At 46.5% G+C, this 17,983-nt stretch overlaps 1 protein-coding gene across 2 annotated transcripts; it reads left to right on the forward strand.

The window, feature by feature from the left end:
* The first annotated feature begins 1,781 nt into the window (after nucleotides 1–1,781).
* Nucleotides 1,782–15,880, forward strand: IL17RB (interleukin 17 receptor B). 2 transcript variants are annotated; one of them, XM_087431746.1, is made up of 11 exons: nucleotides 1,782–1,841; nucleotides 3,710–3,734; nucleotides 4,488–4,628; nucleotides 6,135–6,262; nucleotides 6,705–6,831; nucleotides 8,683–8,730; nucleotides 10,221–10,364; nucleotides 10,730–10,803; nucleotides 12,048–12,151; nucleotides 13,332–13,426; nucleotides 15,198–15,880. In XM_087431746.1, exons 1-11 carry the CDS (start codon nucleotides 1,782–1,784, stop codon nucleotides 15,758–15,760), a joined length of 1,509 nt encoding a protein of 502 aa, XP_087287872.1. In that variant the 3' UTR covers nucleotides 15,761–15,880. The 2 variants fall into 2 exon arrangements, with proteins under 2 accessions (XP_087287872.1, XP_014648522.1); XM_014793036.2 differs by having other exon boundaries at nucleotides 10,221–10,363; nucleotides 10,738–10,803; nucleotides 12,048–12,147; nucleotides 13,328–13,426.
* Nucleotides 15,881–17,983: the final 2,103 nt, after the last annotated feature.

Here is a 17,983-nt window from a genome sequence, read left to right on the forward strand (position 1 = left end):
GAGCTGGCAGACAAGGCTGTTTCCATCTGTGCTTTCACAGCAGGGCGGGCCCATGTGCCTTTGAACGTATTCTCACCACACTCATCCTCAGTCCAAGAGTGCCCATCAGCCGGCACCCGTGTGTCGTTCACCTTTGCACCCCAGTATTAGCACCCTGCAGGTGTTTGCTGAGAAGAAAGACAGCTATTCAAGCTGGAAATGATCTCAGGGAACACTGGGCTCAAAGCAACTCAGAGAAGTTGAGCAAGGGACCCAGGGTGGTCCAGCCCCAAGGGCAGTGAGGCAACAACCTCACTTGAGCAACACTCCTTGGTCAGGGACAAGGCCAGTCCTCTGGGAACGTCACCTAGAACCCCACAGGTATGCATGCCAGGGCTGCCAGCTGAACTTGAGGCTGGGCCTGGCTCCATCCAAGCCCAAATCTGAACCCAGCTGGTGGGCCAGGCCTGACTCACATTAGGACCTCAGCAAAAACAGCTGCTTGACTAGTTGAAATTCTGGCCAGCTGACAATTCCATCCATAAGTCCCACATCCCTCTCTGGGCCTTGGTCTCCTTATCTGTAGAATGGAGCGACCTTAGCCTACAAATTTAAGTGACCTTGAGTTGGTCACCCCAACCTTGTCCTTTACAAATGAAGGGGGCTGAAGCAGCAGAGTTCCAAGCTCTGTGATCCACTTTTAGCCCAAGTGATTTTTGTTAACTTTCCTGCAAACCATTGTGTCTCAAAGGATGGTCCCGGCCACCGGCGTCAGAATTACCAGGGAGGGCTTGTTAAGCGCTGATCCCGGACCCTGCCCTGATCTGTGGGGTTGGGTCGGGATCTCTGAAGGCGGGCCCATAATTTGCAGGTATCGTAGCGGGGCGAGATCCTGGGCACAGGGCAACTCCCAACCGATAGTGCTGGAGGCTTCCGCCTTCGGGGACCCAAGTGCTAGTGAGAGACCTCACTTTGTGGAAATATACATTTATCGGAAAACCTGAAGAAAGGGAGCATTTCTATTACTCTAACATATAACTTAGTTCCTGAGAAGAACTAGCGTCGCCGAAGAACTCAATGAGCCTTCGGCTGCCCGCGTCCCACCCCTTCTGTTTCCAGGGAACCCCAGTCTCGGCGTCCAGCCCGGGTGCTACCGACCCACCCAAACTCCGGCCCCGAGGCCACCGGGACTGCCGCCAGGGCCGTGCGGGGCGGGGTCCGCTGTGGGGCGGGTGGACCGGGGGTTGCGGCGTCCCCCGCTACTCACCGTCGGCGGCTCGAGCCGAGTGCCGGGACCGTCGACTGCGGCGGAGCAGGAGCAGAAGGAGCCGGGCGGCGGCGGCCCGGCCCTGCCCCGCTCCACTTAACTGGCGGCGCCGGCGCACCGCGCGCTCTCCGCGGCCAGGAGGGAACCGCAGGCGGCTCGGACCCAGTCTGCTCCGGGGCGAGGGCCGGGGCGCAGGCTGGCCGGCCGGGCTCGGGCGGGCGGGGCGCGCGGAGCCCAAGGGCGTGAGCGCAGTCGGTGCACCTGGCTCACTGTACGCACCTGTGCGCGGGGGCCGGCGCGCGCCGCGGCTGCTCGGGCTCTGCCCGCGAAGGGCCCCGAGCCGCTCGGACCCGGCCCATCCCTCCGAGCCCCTGCAGGCGAGGGCGATTCTACGTTCCCCACCCGGGGAGGTGGCGAGGGGCCCGCCCTCTGCCAGGGCGGCAGGGCCGGGGCGGCGCTGTGGGAGGCGGAGCCCGGAGGGGTGGCCCGGGGCGCGGGCATAAGAGCACGGCGGGAGGCTGGCCGGGGCCCCGCGATGTCGCTAGCGCTGCTGAGCCTGGCCGCGCTGTGCTGGGGTACCATGGCCCGAGAGCCGGTAAGCCCTCATCCACCCCCGTTTCCCGCGCTCCTGTCCCTCGACCCCAGACCCAGACGGCGTCCGACCCGCCAGCTCACGCTCCTTGGAGGCGTTCGCGGAGGGCCGTCTAGAGGGGGATCGTCTGTACCCTCTGGGGCAGCCCGTCTGGTCCTGGCCAGGCAGGCATTGGGCGTCAGGCTGCTTGAGTCAGGGGCGTGGGAACCAGACAGACCTGCCTCAATGCCACCATGCGCTCTTGATTCAGTCATTTATGCTTACTGACCCTCAGTGTCCTCATCCGTAAAACGAAGGGTAATACCTACCTCACAGGGTGCAGTGAGGGACAGCGACAGGGCCCGGAAGGCAGCAGCAAAGAGCCTGGCACATGGTAGGTGCTCAGTATTGATGCTTGGCATCTTGAGGTCTGCCCACCTTGTGGGGCACAAGAACTGCTTCTTCATTACCGCTTGTCTGTTCTGCCATGTTGATTCTGCTGTGCTGGGGCACTGTGCCCCCGGAGCTGGTGAACTCGTGAATTCTCTGGAAGATTTCCTTTCTTCCCCATCCTTGAAGGATGAGGGAATCTTCTGGGTCATTAAAGAAGAAAAAGCTCATCTGCAGAATAGCATTTGAAACTATATCCCTGCCCTCTTAGTGCAGCATATACCATAAAAGCATGGTGGTTACTTGTTAAATGGTTATGAACAGACAAACCCAGGTCACGTGCTCTCCTGTCTTCAGCTACTCTCCTTGCCCTCTGTCTCAGTTCCGAGGCCCCCTTGCCCTTTCCACAGGGAATTCATTGCCTTTGCAGTAGTTGCTATAAGGCGAACAGTTGGAACTCTGTAAAGTTTAGAGCTGTTGCTTTGCTTCTTCACAAACTCATTTCACTAGCGCTCTGACAAGAACTCAGCTCCCAGTATGGTGGCTTATTTGTCTAAAAAAAAGCCTGATGATATCCTTGAAGTTCAGCTATAAAAAGACAAAGATGACCGACTGACGATTTCACCCAAACCCAGATTACTCAAACCGTCAGAAGGCTTGCCTTCTGTCTTACAAGGTGTTTGGAAACATTGAGGCTGAGAGGGATCAGACTCCAGAGCTGCTGGTCTTATCACACTGGGTCTTGTCACTGGAACTTGCTGCTGCCTAAAAGTTAAATATTTTGGGTCCAGTATTTTATTCTAAAACCAAAGTACTAGTTACTTTTTCTTATAAAAAGACATGAGCAGTTAACTCCAAAGATTTAGTACTGGCTTTTCCTGGACACTGAGGATATGTATTATTTTTTTAAAGCTCTTTTAAAAAGATAACGTGATGAGATCACAGTTGCTTTATGATTTTCTAAAGAGCTCAGGTGAATCATTTTGTATTAGAAGAGGCGTGGAATTAGAAGAAATTCTTTTGTATTTTAAAGAATCTGGGGATGGTACTAGGGACTGCATTCATAGCTTTCTTCTGTTCATCATCTTAGCACAGCCAGTCTGTAACCTGGGGAAGATAAATGAATAGACTGTCCTGAAAACCTACAGTTAAACATTAGAGTGTGAAGGGGCCTCCGTGATGGTCCAGAGTCATCCCCTGCTTGTAGCAGGGAAGGCCGAGGCACAGACAGGGGTGGAGACCCATCCCTGGTCTTTAAGTGAGGTGATAAGTGGGCTGGAGGATGAAGTATACTGATGGCTAATCTATGGTCTATCATAGCCTATAATGGGGCAGCTTAGTCTTCCCCAAACTGTGAAGTGGAACCAGCTCAGCTTTTCTTTGAGTGTTTGTCACTTGTATATGAATTTTAGGAAAAAGAGGCTGTTTTGTCTAATTTGGCAAATGAAGGCTTGTGGTTTGCTGGCATTCAATGTGACACTTGGTTTCTTTCTCTCTTGCAGACGATTCAGTGTGGCTCTGAAACTGGTAGGTGCACTAGGAAACAGGTATTTGGGGCTGTACAGTGAAAGGACAGTTGAACTTTTAGGGGGCCTGAATCCAGGCAGTGGGTCATCGAGACCAGGCTCAGGGTGAACCATTGCTTTGTTAGCCGATGTAGATGAAGCCTCTATCTGCCCAAAGCAGAGCTCCCAGTGTTTCCGATGGGCTGGCCTCCTGGCCAGTAAGCGGGACACAGGCGGGGCAGGAATTGCTGTGCAAGGTGGATAGCAAAGCCTGCCACTCCTCGGAGGGAGACCAAGTGCTGTGGGAGGGAGGTCATTTACAGTTAGGAACAGGAAGCAAGTGTTTTAGAGAAGAGGGAGTGTTTGAGATGATAGCATTTGAAGAATAGGTGGGCTTCTGCCCAAGAAACGTGGATTGAAGTGATCTGGAGGAGAGATGGTACCAGCAAAAACTAGGAGGTGGGAAGTGGGAGTCATGTGGGCCAGCTGGCTGGAGTCCAGGCTGAGGCATGAGGAAGGCAGGACTGATCCTAATAAACGTGTCAAATACATACATATGTACACAGGCACCTGGAGTGGTCCCAAGTGCTCTGTAGATTGAGGCCAGGGGTTGAGCATCACCTCAGCCATAAAGCACTGAGAAATGTCTGGCCTGCCTTAGCAGGAAGAAGAGATGAATTGTAAATAAAGGATGGATGGGGGGGGTCACTTAGAGCAGATGGCATCAGACTGGGCCAGGGAGGGGACTGTCATGGGCAGTCTCACCTTCTCCTAGGACCGTCTCCAGAGTGGATGGTTCAACATCCTCTGACCCCAGGAGACTTGAGGGACCTCCGAGTGGAACCCGTTAAAAGCAGGATTGCAACAGAGGACTATTCAATTTTGATGAATGTAAGCTGGATACTCCGGGCAGATGGTAAGTTTGCATCAATCAAAGATAAGGCCTAAAGTGCCTACTAAAGCAGAAATGTGCTGACTGTATGACCCATTAATTCCACTCCTAGGCATATGCCCAACAGAATATATACATACATGCACCCAAAGCCATATGCTAGAATGTTCATAGTAGCATTATTCATAAAAGCCAAAAAATAGAAAGCACTCAAATGCCTGACAGTAGAATTGGAACCACACAACGGAATCCAATACAGCAGTGAGCATGAACAAGCTATAACTAGACGCAATATGGATGAATCTCACAAACATAAGAAGTCAGATTCAAGAGAGTTCACATTCACATCTGAATGCATGCCTATAGCTGTACCTACTGTACGATTCCATTAACAAAAAGTGCAAAACAGGCAAAACTCATCTAGGCGGCTAAGCGTCAGGACAGTGGTTCCTCTTGGGTGGGGAGTGACTGACCGAAACGTGAGGGGCACTCCTGGGGTGCCTCTTGTCCTGGGTACTGGCTACATCAGTGTGAAAACACATGAAGTGGTACACTTAGGATGTGTACTTTTCTGTATGTTATGTTGTTTCGTGGAAGAAAACAGAGTAAGGCCACAGATGATTCCTCCAAGTTTAGGAAAAGTGCTGGCTTAGGTAGATTACTTTTCCATTTCCCAAATCATGAAAGTCCCGGCATTTCCCCAAGGCAGCTTGTGAGGTCTTTCGATGAATGAATCCTAAAGCCCACGTTGGTGGTTTTCCCCCGCTAAATTCAGTTAAATTCCATCCAGTCAGGAATCTGGGAGTGCCAGGCACAGGGAGGCAAGTTGGCTACATCCCTGCCCAACAGGGTTCTTAGAGGGCGGGGGAGGCAGACACAGGTACAGGCCCAGTGTCAGGGGAATCCCGGAAGGAGCAGTGCTCCATCTGAGTGGGATGGGGGCAGAGAGGAGTGAGACCACTTTAAATTAGATGATGCAAGAAGGCATTTGGCCCCATACCTAGCACAGGGTGAGCTCTTGTGTGTTAGCTGCTGCTATAGGCGTGAGTTGGGCCTTAAAGGAGTAAGCCCTGGAGAGGTAGAGAATAGGAGGAAAGGGTATTCCAGGGAGAAGGATCAGCACGGATAAAGGTGGAGTCAGAACAGGCAGGTTTGGTGATGACACTGGAGGACCTTTGTGGTATTCCCCATGGCAAGACTGTTCCTCTTAAAAGACACCCAGAATAGTGCAGAACTAGAGTCACCTTTGCAGGTATCCTGTGAAATTCAGGCTCACCTGTGAGGAGGGAAGAGCTTGGGCTTTGGATTTGAATCCATGTTCTGCTGCTGCTGAGCTTTGTAAGCTTAGGCAAAGCTCCCTGAAATTCCTTGAGCCTCACTCACCCCGTCTGTGAACTGGGGACAGTAACGGGGCCTACCTTCTAGGGCTGTTGTGAATACGAACTGAGATAAGGCATGTGAACTGTCTGCATCAAGTCAGCCACATAGTAGGTGCTAAATAAACAACTGTCCTCTTGCCTGTCTCGGCAGCCAGCATACGCTTTTTGAAGGCCACCAAGATCTGCGTGACAGGGAAAAGCAACTTCCAGTCCTATAGCTGCGTGAGGTGCAATTACACAGAGGCCTTCCAGACTCAGACCAGACCCTCTGGCGGTAAAGTAAGAACAGTGAAGCCCTTGGCTAATTGTTAAAGCTAGGCCCTTTGCTTGGGGAGCATGGATGATGTGCTGCACACTCAGGCTGGTGAGCAGCTGCAACTTGGAGCTTGGAGCAGGATGCCTGGGTTCAAATCCCATTTTTGGCCACTTTGCTGTGTGCCTTGGGCAAGTCAGCATCTCTGGGCCTCAGTTGCCCCATCAGCAAAGTGAGGGGAGCTGAACTTAAATTATATCCTACCTCTAAAATTTGACATTACTCTGATTCTGAATTACATTGGCAAATTGTGTGGGGTCCACTCCCTTAGTAGAATTGGCTAGAGACATAAATTTCAACAGTAAGATAAGGAATGAAATTATAAATGAAATGGGCAATACACAAAGGAACTACGTTTCTGTGTTGCAGTCTTCTGGAAATTCAGGGGTTCCTTGCTTTGCCTTTCAGTGGACGTTTTCCTACATAGGCTTTCCTGTGGAGCTGAACACGCTCTATTTCATCGGGGCCCATAATATCCCCAATGCAAATATGAATGAAGATGGCCCCTCCATGTCTGTGAATTTCACCTCACCAGGTAAACTGCAATCTTTGGTTATTCTCTGTCTTGCTGGGACGCTCGCTTTGGGGTATGTGGTTTGGTACAGAGAGGCCAGGGTATCTTGGACAAGGCGTTTGGCCTTGCTCAGACTCAGTTTCCTCATCTGTCATACGGACACAATAGGAAATGCACCTCACTCACAGAGTGGGGGAGAGGATTAAGTCGGGTAAAATGTAGGAAAAAGCCCATTCCTGTGTGTCAGGCACTGTGCTGAGCACTTGACATATATCATCTCACTTAAGCCTCCAGCAACCCCAAGGTTAGGATAGCCCCATTTTACAGATGGAGAAATTGAGAGCTTAAGTAACTTGCCCTGTGTTACACACACAGTAAAAGTGAAGCTGGCTTTCAAACTCTGGTCCTTCTTCACCAATGCACTTTAGCCACTGTTTACGTCACTGATGCAAAACGTTTGTTCTAGTTTCGGCTTCCTAGCAGGCTGCATTGTTTGACAGTGTGTGGCTGAGTCTCTGAAGATCCACGGACTCCAGTAGGCTCATCATCTGGGCTGTCGGTGAGAGGCAGCGTGGTGCTGAAGTGAATGCTGGGTTCTTTCCTCTGCTCTGTGACATGATCAGCTTTCTAGTGTCACACTGCAATGTCATGCATGGGGCTGTGGCGAGGATAAGAGGGGATCATGTGTGAAGGGTCCAGCACAGTCCCTGGCTGCAGCAGTTCCCACGCCACCCCATCTAGGCTGGGCAACCTGTTCTGTACCCCACTCTTGTCCTCTGTCTCAGGTGAAGCATCGAAGCCAAATGGGGCAATTTCCAAATTCATTGTTGTTCTTTGAGATTGTGGTCCAGGGTGTTCTTGGTGCCACATCATTTACTACACAGTAGTTCCCAGCTTTCTTTTTGAGACCAAGCTTCATTTTTAAAAATATAAACGTTTTTATATTGGAATAATTTTAGACTTACAGAAAAGTTGCAAGGATAGTACAAAGAGTTCCCACCTCTTACTCTGTTTCCCCTATTGTTAACATCTGAAGTTACCACGGTACATTTGTCGAAACTAAGAAACTAACATTGGTGCACTTCTATTAACTAAACTCCAGACTTGATTTGGATTTCGCCTGCTTTTCCATTAATGTCCTCTTTCTGTTCCAGTTGCATTTAGTCTCTTATCTGCTTAGTTTCCTCTGGTCTGTGACAGTTTCTTAGTCTTTCTTTGTTCTTCATGACCTCAGCAGTCTTGAGGAATACTGGCCAGGCATCCTGTAGAATGCCCCCATCTGGGTTTGTCTGCCATTTGTCTCTCGATTAGACTGGGGATATAGGCTTTGGGAAAGAGTACTGTGGAGTTGAAGCACCCTTCTCATGGCATCCTGTCAGGGATGGTGACGTCCACACAACATCATGGTGGTGGTCACCTTCATTGCTTGGCTAAGTGGTGTCTGCCAGGCTTCTCCATGTAAATCTACCATTTTTCCTTTTCCCAACTCTAGTTTTTGGAAACAAGTCACTAATGCTACCCTACCCTGGGGTGGGGTGGATTAAGCTCCACTTCCTGGAAGGGGCAGTGTTTACATATATTACCAAGCCTCATTTTCAAAGGATGGTTTGAGTCTTCTCCTGGGGATCACAGATAGTGTTTTGACAAAGGTTGTATTTAAATTAGACTCTAGTTATCACTTCATGGGTAGATAATCTTCAGTTTAACAGTAAAATGTTAGTGTCCCATTTAAATTTGCTTCTTAACCCACATCTTGAATGTTCTGGCAATTCGTCACAAGTGTGGTAAGCATATGTGCATGCACACTTGTCAGCAAGGGGGCAGAGCAGATACCTTTTTCTAAAATGTAAAAACTTTCATTCAAATTTCCAGGCTGCCTAGACCACGTAATGAAGTACAAAAAAAAGTGCATCGAGGCAGGTAAGTAAATACAGCATTTGCTTTTGTTCTTAGAAGAAACTCAGAACTTGGGCCAGCACAGCTCAATCCATCTTGCACGAAGAAACTGAGGCTTAGAGCAGGGGAGCTATGTATGCAAGCTGCTCAGACAGTGAAGGTTGATCCCTGGCCAGTGCTGTGCCCACTGCATCAGGCAGTCTGTCCATGGAAGGACAGACTCTTAGTAGGTTATGTAGTGAGCAGTAGTCACAGAAAAACACTCCACTCCCTTGGTTAAACATTTTAGCCCAAACTGCACTTACAGTGGTGTGATCAAAGGCCCCTCCTTCCTGACTGAAGAGGAATCTGTAAGTGCTTCCACCTGCTCAGACACCAGTACCACTGACCTGTGGCCATGAGAACCCTGAGAACCTTCTGTTTGGATTAGCAAACATTCAAGGTGGGAATGTTAGCTAAAGTAATGACCTAGAAGTATGCTTTCAACCTGAGTCCTCACAGGGGTTCACTTCTCACAAGCTAGACTATTAGAACCTGCCCCTACCCTTGAACTTTTAAATAAGCCCCTTCAGGATAATCCATCCCAAGTGTCCAATTTCCAAGAATTTTACAAGGATTTGTGTAAATTTCTGGGTAACGTAGTCTTAGGATGCTGATGAGGCTAGTGGTATCTGGCGGAATTGGTCCCAATCTTTTAGGCACCCCACCCCACAAGGCATCCCTGTGTACCCTGTCAGACTGAGCTGCACATGGTCTTGTTGGAAGGCAGACTTGGGCGTTGTGCTTCCTCACTTGCCTTCTGCCAAGAGAGAGATGGATAATTGAGGACACTGCGGGTGTGAGGAGCTCTGAGGGCCTTCAATCAGTCCCAGACCTGAGCTCCTAAAGACAGTTCTGGGCTAGGGCTTGAAACAGTCTCCTAGGTGGAGAAAATGGTGCATGCCATTATATATCATGTTCCTGGAGGTGAACCTAGAGCTGATTTGCAAGTCACATAAATGAAACAACTGACATTTTCTCACAGAGTAGACCTGTCAGGGTATCCTCTAAGCTATAAGGCATTTCCTTATTTCTTCACATCTAGTAAAGCCAGCAGAATGGTCTGATGGAGGAAACTCCTGGAACCCAGGATGTCCTAGGAGTTGTAGTCCTGATCCTAAATTCACCTGCTCTGTAATCTTAGACCTGTGGCTCCTTCTCCCCACCCTGGAAAGGAGAAAATACTGACCCCAGCCCTTAACTCAAAATGGATGTTGAGAATAGAGTGAGTGGTGGAACCCACCACCCTCAGCCCACGGCTCTTTTAGGAAAGCAGTGACACGGGACCCCTAAACTTTCTTGGGCACAGGTACTTTGAGATTCTCAATGACGAATAAAAGTACACTGTGTAGTAGAGTCCATATCTCTTGGTTGTGGGCCTGAGAACTTGGGTTTATTTCTGTCAAGGCCTTTTGGGAACTTGGATGAGGGAGGAGTCGGCAACTTCATCCATGTGATTCTCTCTCGACTCACAGGAAGTCTGTGGGATCCAAACATCACTGCTTGTAAAAAGAACGAGAAGACGGTAGAAGTGAATTTTACAACCAGTCCCCTTGGAAACAGATACATGGCTCTTATCCAAAATAACACTGTAATTGGGTTTTCTAATGTGTTGGAGGTACTTTTTTTCCCTTCATTTCCTTAACACCCACCCCTATCCTCAACCTCCTGCTTTCCTTACCTTGTTAAAGAAAAATGTAGACACTGTAGGATTCCCTAGACAGGCTCTTTTGAACTGTCTATTGTCCAAATGTGCTGGGCTATTTTGATTAATTCAACAAAGAAAAACAAACCCCTGGGGGCATCCCTGGAAATGTCCCTGTGAATCTAAACCCCACCAAAGGTAGAGGTTTCAGAAGTATGACACGGATCCTCATTCACACATATTCAGTCCAGTGACCTGAAAGTCAGTTTGGGGAGCGCAGTATCTTCATTGGCAGCCTCACTCATGTGGCTCATAATTGTTGATTGTGTCTCACTTGTCTGCACCAGAACAAACTAACTCGCGCTTCTGTGGTGATTCCAGTGACTGGGGAAAGTGAAGGTGCTGTGGTCCAGGTAAAGTTTAATGAGGCGCTTTGGGGAGGGGACGGGCCCTGGAAGACTGACTGTTCCACCACTGATTGCTTTTGATGAGTCCTTTCAGAGAGAGAGCGGCTGCATTCTCCCGCAGTTCACTCCTCCCAGCAGTCTCGCATGAAGTGATGTTTTGTTTTTTTTTTTTAAAGATTTTATTTATTTATTTTTCCCCCCCAAAGCCCCAGTAGATAGTTGTATGTCATAGCTGCACATTCTTCTAGTTGCTGTATGTGGGACGTGGCCTCAGCATGGCCAGAGAAGCGGTGTGTCGGTGTGCGCCCGGGATCCGAACCCGGGCCGCCAGCAGCAGAGCGCACGCACTTAACCGCCAAGCCATGGGGCCGGCCCTCGCATGAAGTGATGTTAATGGGGAATCCTGGTCTGTCTTTACAGTGGTGAGCTCAGGAAGCTGACCAACAATCATGGTTCCTATTGCTTTTATGAGTGGCTGTTGACTTTCTAAAGTGCTTTTATTTCCATTTTTTTTTTTTTTTTTGTCACAGAGCTTCAGAGTAATTCTGGGATAGGAGTACCATTTTATTTTCCCAAGCTTCAGTTTTAAGTGCAAAATAAAGCAACAAAGGATTTGAAATCAGAAGGTTTGGGTTCCCAGTCAGTATATGAACTTTAAAGGGCAGCTGCCTGTCCTCTCAGGGCCTCAGGAAGTTGGACTAACACATGCTCTCAGGTCCCTTTCAACTCTGAGTTTATGATGTGGGACCAGGGAGGGTCCCAGTGGGACACAGCTACACCCAAGATATAGGGAGCTTTTGTTCATTCCCTGGAACAGAAACGCAGTGCTCAGACACGCCAGAGGGAGCAATACCTGTCAGCATATTATGACTACACCCCTTTTCCAGGGAATCAGACTTTCCTAGTGCCAGGGCACTTACACGTCAATAGGAGCTCTACTGCTCTGTTTTTTTAGAGGAAATATTTGTGTATGTATTAAGGCCTGACCTAACCCTTTTAGATAAGGAAATTAACATGATAGCAACATGTACAAAGTTTAGGTTCACAACCCAGGAGTCTCAGAAGGCATTTTGGTCTTGGGTCACGGGTTTGGAGTTTAGGGCTTTGTTCCAGTAGTGTAACCAAGGAAAAAAATGTCCTATTACAATGCTGGAGGGTGGGGTGTGAAACCAGAAAAAAAGGGAAGAGAAGTTTGGGTGGAAGTAGATAATGCTGATTGGACTTTCTGAGCCTCTCTCATTTTTCCTTAGCTGACTCCGTATTTCCATACTTGTGGCACCGACTGCATCCGACGCAGGGGAACTGTGGAGCTTTGCCCACACACAGGAGCCTCCTCCCCTCAGGATACCAGTAAGTGCCTGGTCATCTCACAGGATGACCAGAGGCTCAGGACATGAAGGTCCCACCATCACATCACCATTCAACATGTGACAGGGTGTGTGTGTGTAGGAGGGTGGAGTGTGAGGGAGAGCGTCCCTGCCTGTGTACGCTGAAATGGGGTGCAGGGAAAGATGTCAGTGCTGCCCCAGAGAGCCTGTAATCTGAGTAGGAATGATGGCTTTATTTATAAAATCACTCAAGATCCTTTATGAAGCAGGATATACACAAGAGGGGAAAAAAATAAACAGTGGAAAATGGATGTTCAAAGTGCCACAAGGATCTGGTGAAAAAAGTAAACAGAATAAATGAACTGAGTATATAAGGGAATGTGCATTGCACTGTGTTTTGATTTTCTTATCAGTCTCAGTGGCCCAGGCCTAGCTGTTACTGTAACCTGATGTGGTCAAGCCACCAACATTTGGATAACAAATTAGGAACATTGGCACCAAAAGACACGCCTCACTGGTGCTTGAGAGCAGCATGTTCTGGAAAATGTGTCTCTGGATTTAAAGTTGTTAGTTCTTTCATTACAGATGGACAAAGAAAATGTTTCTGCAGCTAGCCCAGAGGTGGGGTCAAAAGTTGGAAGGTGTCATTCTTAGAAACTCAGCCAAACCAACTGAAGACAACCCAGGTGCCTAACAATCCTGACTTCGGTGTGGGCACAGTGCCTATGGACTCCTGAGCACTTTGTGTGCTTGACCTTAGCTGACTGACATTCCTGTGAGGGGGTGGCATTATCCCCACATTTGCCAATCTAAGAAAACAGCCTTTAAAAATGGCATCTATGCATACTATATTTAAGCAACTGTGCCCAGAATAACATGAATTTGTCAAAGAACAAAAAAAAAAGAATGTAAACTTTGGATTACCACAGTGAAAATGCCTGTGTATGTGTGGAGTAAGAAGCCAGAGTGATTTTAGAGGACTGTTCTTAACCACTTGGGTCCCATATCCATTTTGAGAATCTAATGCAAGACCTGGACACTCTACAGCATACAGCAATGTGCAGAACCCCTAGAAATATACTGACCCTTGATTTTAAAGGGATCTAAACTTCTACAAAGTATAGAGTAAAAATCTTAGTTTCCAAACAGGAGATAAATTTGGTTTTGTTTTGCTGAAGGTGAATAAGCTTTGTTTTCCCCAGGCAGAAGCGTGCTGGGTGGCTGGCTGCCTCTTCTCCTCCCAGCTCTGCTGGTGGCCACATGGGTGCTGGCGGTCGGGATCTACCTTATGTGGAGGCATGGTAAGGGTTAAATTCGGTTCTTTAAAGAAACCTGAATAAGGAAATAACACTTTGAATTTATTTTTAATTAATTTATTTATTTTATTTTTTTGTAAGGAAGATCAGCCCTGAGCTAACATCCATGCCAATCCTCTTTTTTTTTTTTTTTTTGCTGAGGAAGACTGGCCCTGAGCTAACATCTGTGTCCATCTTCCTCCACTTTATGTGGGATGCCGCCACAGCGTGGCCTGACAAGCGGTGCATCAGTGCGTGCCTGGGATCCGAACCCGGGCCACCAGCAGCAGAGCGCGTGCACTTAACCACTACACCATGGGGCTGGCCCCTACACTTTGAATTTTTTTAAAGGAGATTCCTCTAGAGGCAGTCACATGTTGGCATTAGACAGGAGTTAGACAGCATTTACTTAATGCCATAGAGCTCTCCTAAAAAGACTGATCTAATGGCTCGCATCTGCCAAGACAAGCAAGAATCTGGACCTCCAGATCTGGTGACTATCACCCATTTTATTTTTACCATTGAAGCATCTAAAGTACTGAAATGCGGCCAGCCCGGTGGCGCAGTGGTTAAGTTCGCACGTTCCGCTTCAGCAGCCCAGGGTTCGCCCGTTCGGATACTGGAGCGGACCTACTCACTGCTCATTAAGCCATGCTGAGGCAGCATCCCACATAGAAGAAATAGAAGGACTACAACTAGGATATACAACTATACACTGGGGCTTTGGGGAGAAAAGAAAGAAAAAAAAGAGGAAGATTGGCAACAGATGTTAGCTCAGGGCCAATCTTCCTCAAAAAAAAATTTTTTTAAAGTACTGAAATGCGGCAAAAGACAGCTAATAATGAACTGCATTTTACCTGTGATAGGTACTCTATGCTAGTTCCTACTTTTTAAATATAATTCTTCCAAGGCATAAGAACAATGCTCACTTGGATTCATATACACTAAGGACCTTGGCAAATCTAAAACACTGAGGATCTGAATATAGAAATTGAGGATTTGAATACAGAAATCAGAGTATTTATATGGATACACAGCTAGAGGGAAGCCCACTGAAAACCTCCGCTTCTCTTCTCCACATGGAGATAAGGAAATATAAATGCAGCCTTTGAGCTATTTGTGACGTTGCAGGTATAACAAGACTAACCTCATGATCTAAACTAAGCAAGCCATGTAGAACTTTGACCTTGGGAATACTTAAATTTAGAAGATGTTTTTTGGCCTGTATTAGTTACAGTACTTTCATATATAGTTTCTGTTCTATAGCACAGAATTCCAGTTAAGTTCCAGCTGAAATGGGGTACCACTTAACCTATGGAACGATAAAGAAACTCTGCCCCCTGCAGGTAGAAGATGGAACAACTACTGAGTTGACCCAACTCAAAACATGATGTGAAGGGCAGAGATCATGTGTCCCTGTTTATATATGGCACTAAAAATACTAAAGTTACAACAACTTACCTAAAACAAAGTATGTTAAACCTAAACAGTTTCTATGAATTTATCTGAAAAGATATGGCTTGATTAAGAGGACTGATTTAGTGATAGGAATTTAGAAAATACATCTTTTAAAGCATCTTTAAGGTTTAAGCATCAGTGTGTTTCAGGTGATGTGCTCAAAAGGAACATCAGGGTATTTTCCTCTCTGGCAGTAACAACGTCTCTGGTGCTCAGCTGACATTCCCTAGCAAGGGATCATTTATCAGCGATAGTTTACACTAGAGTGAAAGCCTGCCATTTGCTGTTCATAAATAACAAATGCTTTTCTGCCCCACAGAGAGGATCAAGACGACTTCCTTCCCTACTACCACACTGCTGCCCCCCATTAAGGTTCTTGTGGTTTACCCATCTGAAATATGTTTTCATCACACAGTTTGTTACTTCACTGAATTTCTTCAAAACCATTGCAGAAGTGAAGTTATCCTTGAAAAATGGCAGAAAAAGAAAATAGCCGAGATGGGTCCAGTGCAGTGGCTTACCACTCAGAAGAAAGCAGCAGATAAAGTCATTTTCCTTCTTTCTGATGATGTCAATAACGTGTGTGATGGTACCTGTGGCAAGAGCAAGGGCAGCCCTCATGAGAACTCCCAAGACCTGTTCCCCCTTGCCTTTAACCTCTTCTGCAGCGATCTGAGAAGCCAGACTCACCTGTGCAAATACATGGTGGTATATTTTAGAGAGGCTGATACCAAAGACGATTATGACGCGCTCAATGTCTGCCCCAAGTACCGCCTCATGAAGGACGCTACTGCTTTCTGCACAGAACTTCTCCACGTCCAGCAGCATGTGTCAGTGGGAAAAAGGCTGCAAGCCTGCCACAACAGATGCTTTGCCTTGTAGCCCACCCATGAGAAGCAAGAGACCTTGAAGCCTTCCTACCCCTCCAATTACAGGGAAAAAAGCATCTATGATGATTCTGAAGTTTACTATACAGGCTACTTGTAGGGAAGATTATACACATACACACACACAGACACACACACACACACACCTGCTTTAGCAATAGGAATAGGGAGGAATCATAACTGAATACATATGCCTTAGCCTAGTAATTTAAACTTTTTATGCCAACAAAATTGTTAAAAATGTTAACTACTTGTAGCATTAACTAAGGAATGGAGACTAAATTTATAATTATAAAGCTAAATCAATTTCATACCTAAAAATCAAGAATAGTTATAACATAAACTATAACCATTGTGATAATGCAATGATAAAGCACCTTCCAGCCAAACATCCATTCTTGAATAATCCATGCACTGCACTGTAGGTAGAATTATTTAGCTCGGTAACATTTCTAAATTTAATTAATGAATACCAGATTTAACAAGCACTCGCTAAGTCACTCAGTAACTTCTTAGGTGAAAAACCCTCTATTATACACACACGTCTTTATTTTTAAGATAACAAAAACAGGAAATAACAAGCTGAATCCATCTTTGCTGACCAGATGACCTAGTATATGTGTAACCACTTGTATTATTTGGTATTTGCACAGGACCTTCCCTCTCTGAACTAGAGTCACGTCCTGTCTGACCCTTGTACCGGTGACTTTAACATGAACACCAAAATACCTTACAGGCAGACCTGATGTCTACTTTTGCCCAAAGTTACCTATTAGAGGTCACTGTCAGAGTTCAGAGTTTCTTGGTTATTACAAAACTTTTCATGTTCAAAACAAAAATAATTCCTGTTGTGTTGGAAGTTAGCCTTCTTGAAGTAATCTTTTTGTAACTGAGTTATTATAATGGTTTACTTAAGTAAAAACAGAAACTACCAGAGTTACAGAACACAGAGATACGTGGTATTTTAAGCCTTTCAACTTTTTATTTTCCTAAAAGCATCTTTTTCTTACTGCAGAGGTCACCAAAAGGTTATTACATTAACATACGTATTTTTCTAGGAATGCTTGTCTCTTTCACACAGTGCAATCATGAATCTGCTCTAGAAGGTGGATCAGTTTCAGGTGGACAACTGTTAAAATCTATCTGTAGATTATCCTTAAAGGGCCATACCACTCCTTCTAATACATGTCTATGGATAAAATAAAAACCAAAATAAAGCAGCATAGAGTGAAAACTCACCGTGTCTAGCTTCACAAGCAGATACTTAGTAACGGCTGAGGAAATATGTTTAATGTGGTAAAGCTCACTTATTTGTCATGATCAGTTTTCACAGCGTTTATAAGTGCTGGTAATAGAAGATAGACATGGCTTATATCAAAACTTGGACCAGAAACTAACTTCATCTGAATCAACATCTACCAACATCACATATGCTATTATGTGAAAAACTATTATAAACAGAAATACATTATGCTTTTGGAACTAGGTAGCCAATACTAAATTGTGTTGAAACAGCCTAGGAACATAAATAAAATCAACACTGTTTAAATTTATTTTGTTAAAAAGTAAAAAAAAAAATCAAAGAACATAAAATTTTCCGATTGAAGACACACATCCCAAATAGTACTAGCAAGTTAAAATTTTGTTACTCTGGTGGACTCTTCTTTATTCCTAACCTACCGAGCAGATATATAGACTACTCCTATTTATGAAAATGCTCCAATACCAGCATTTCTCCATGCCTTAAGACTTCTAAACATCCTTACTGTTTCTACAGTCCACTGGTAACCTCCATCTCTTATCCGTCTCTTATTTTGTCTTTCCCCGAGCTCTACCCCCTCTCTTAGTCAAGTGGGAAGGTAGAAGCGGGTGCCTAGCAGGGAGTGGCAGGAATCAGCATGCTCTCTATCCTCCCAGGTGTCTGAGCCACAGGCTATGCTCACTGACTGGCTCCCATCTCCAGACAATGCCTTTGCTTCCTCTAGCCATGGGCTCAGAAGGCTTCACCAAGGCCTGGACCACTGGTGGTAATAACTGTCTGTATTACTGAGATTTTCCTTCACACTGCTCAGATTAAGGTCAACCATCATACTGAATAGAAAGAACTCCAAACGCTTCCACTGGTTCTTCAGATAAAGGAAAACTGGGGGCTTGATAATTAAGTTAGCAGTAATTACACAGTCACCTTGTTTATCTGTACAACACAAGTTAACTCGCA

The sequence above is a fragment of the Ceratotherium simum genome, chromosome 5 (genome assembly GCF_057802395.1).
Source record: "Ceratotherium simum simum isolate JZ-2026a chromosome 5, ASM5780239v1, whole genome shotgun sequence".
Classification (NCBI taxonomy): domain Eukaryota; kingdom Metazoa; phylum Chordata; class Mammalia; order Perissodactyla; family Rhinocerotidae; genus Ceratotherium; species Ceratotherium simum.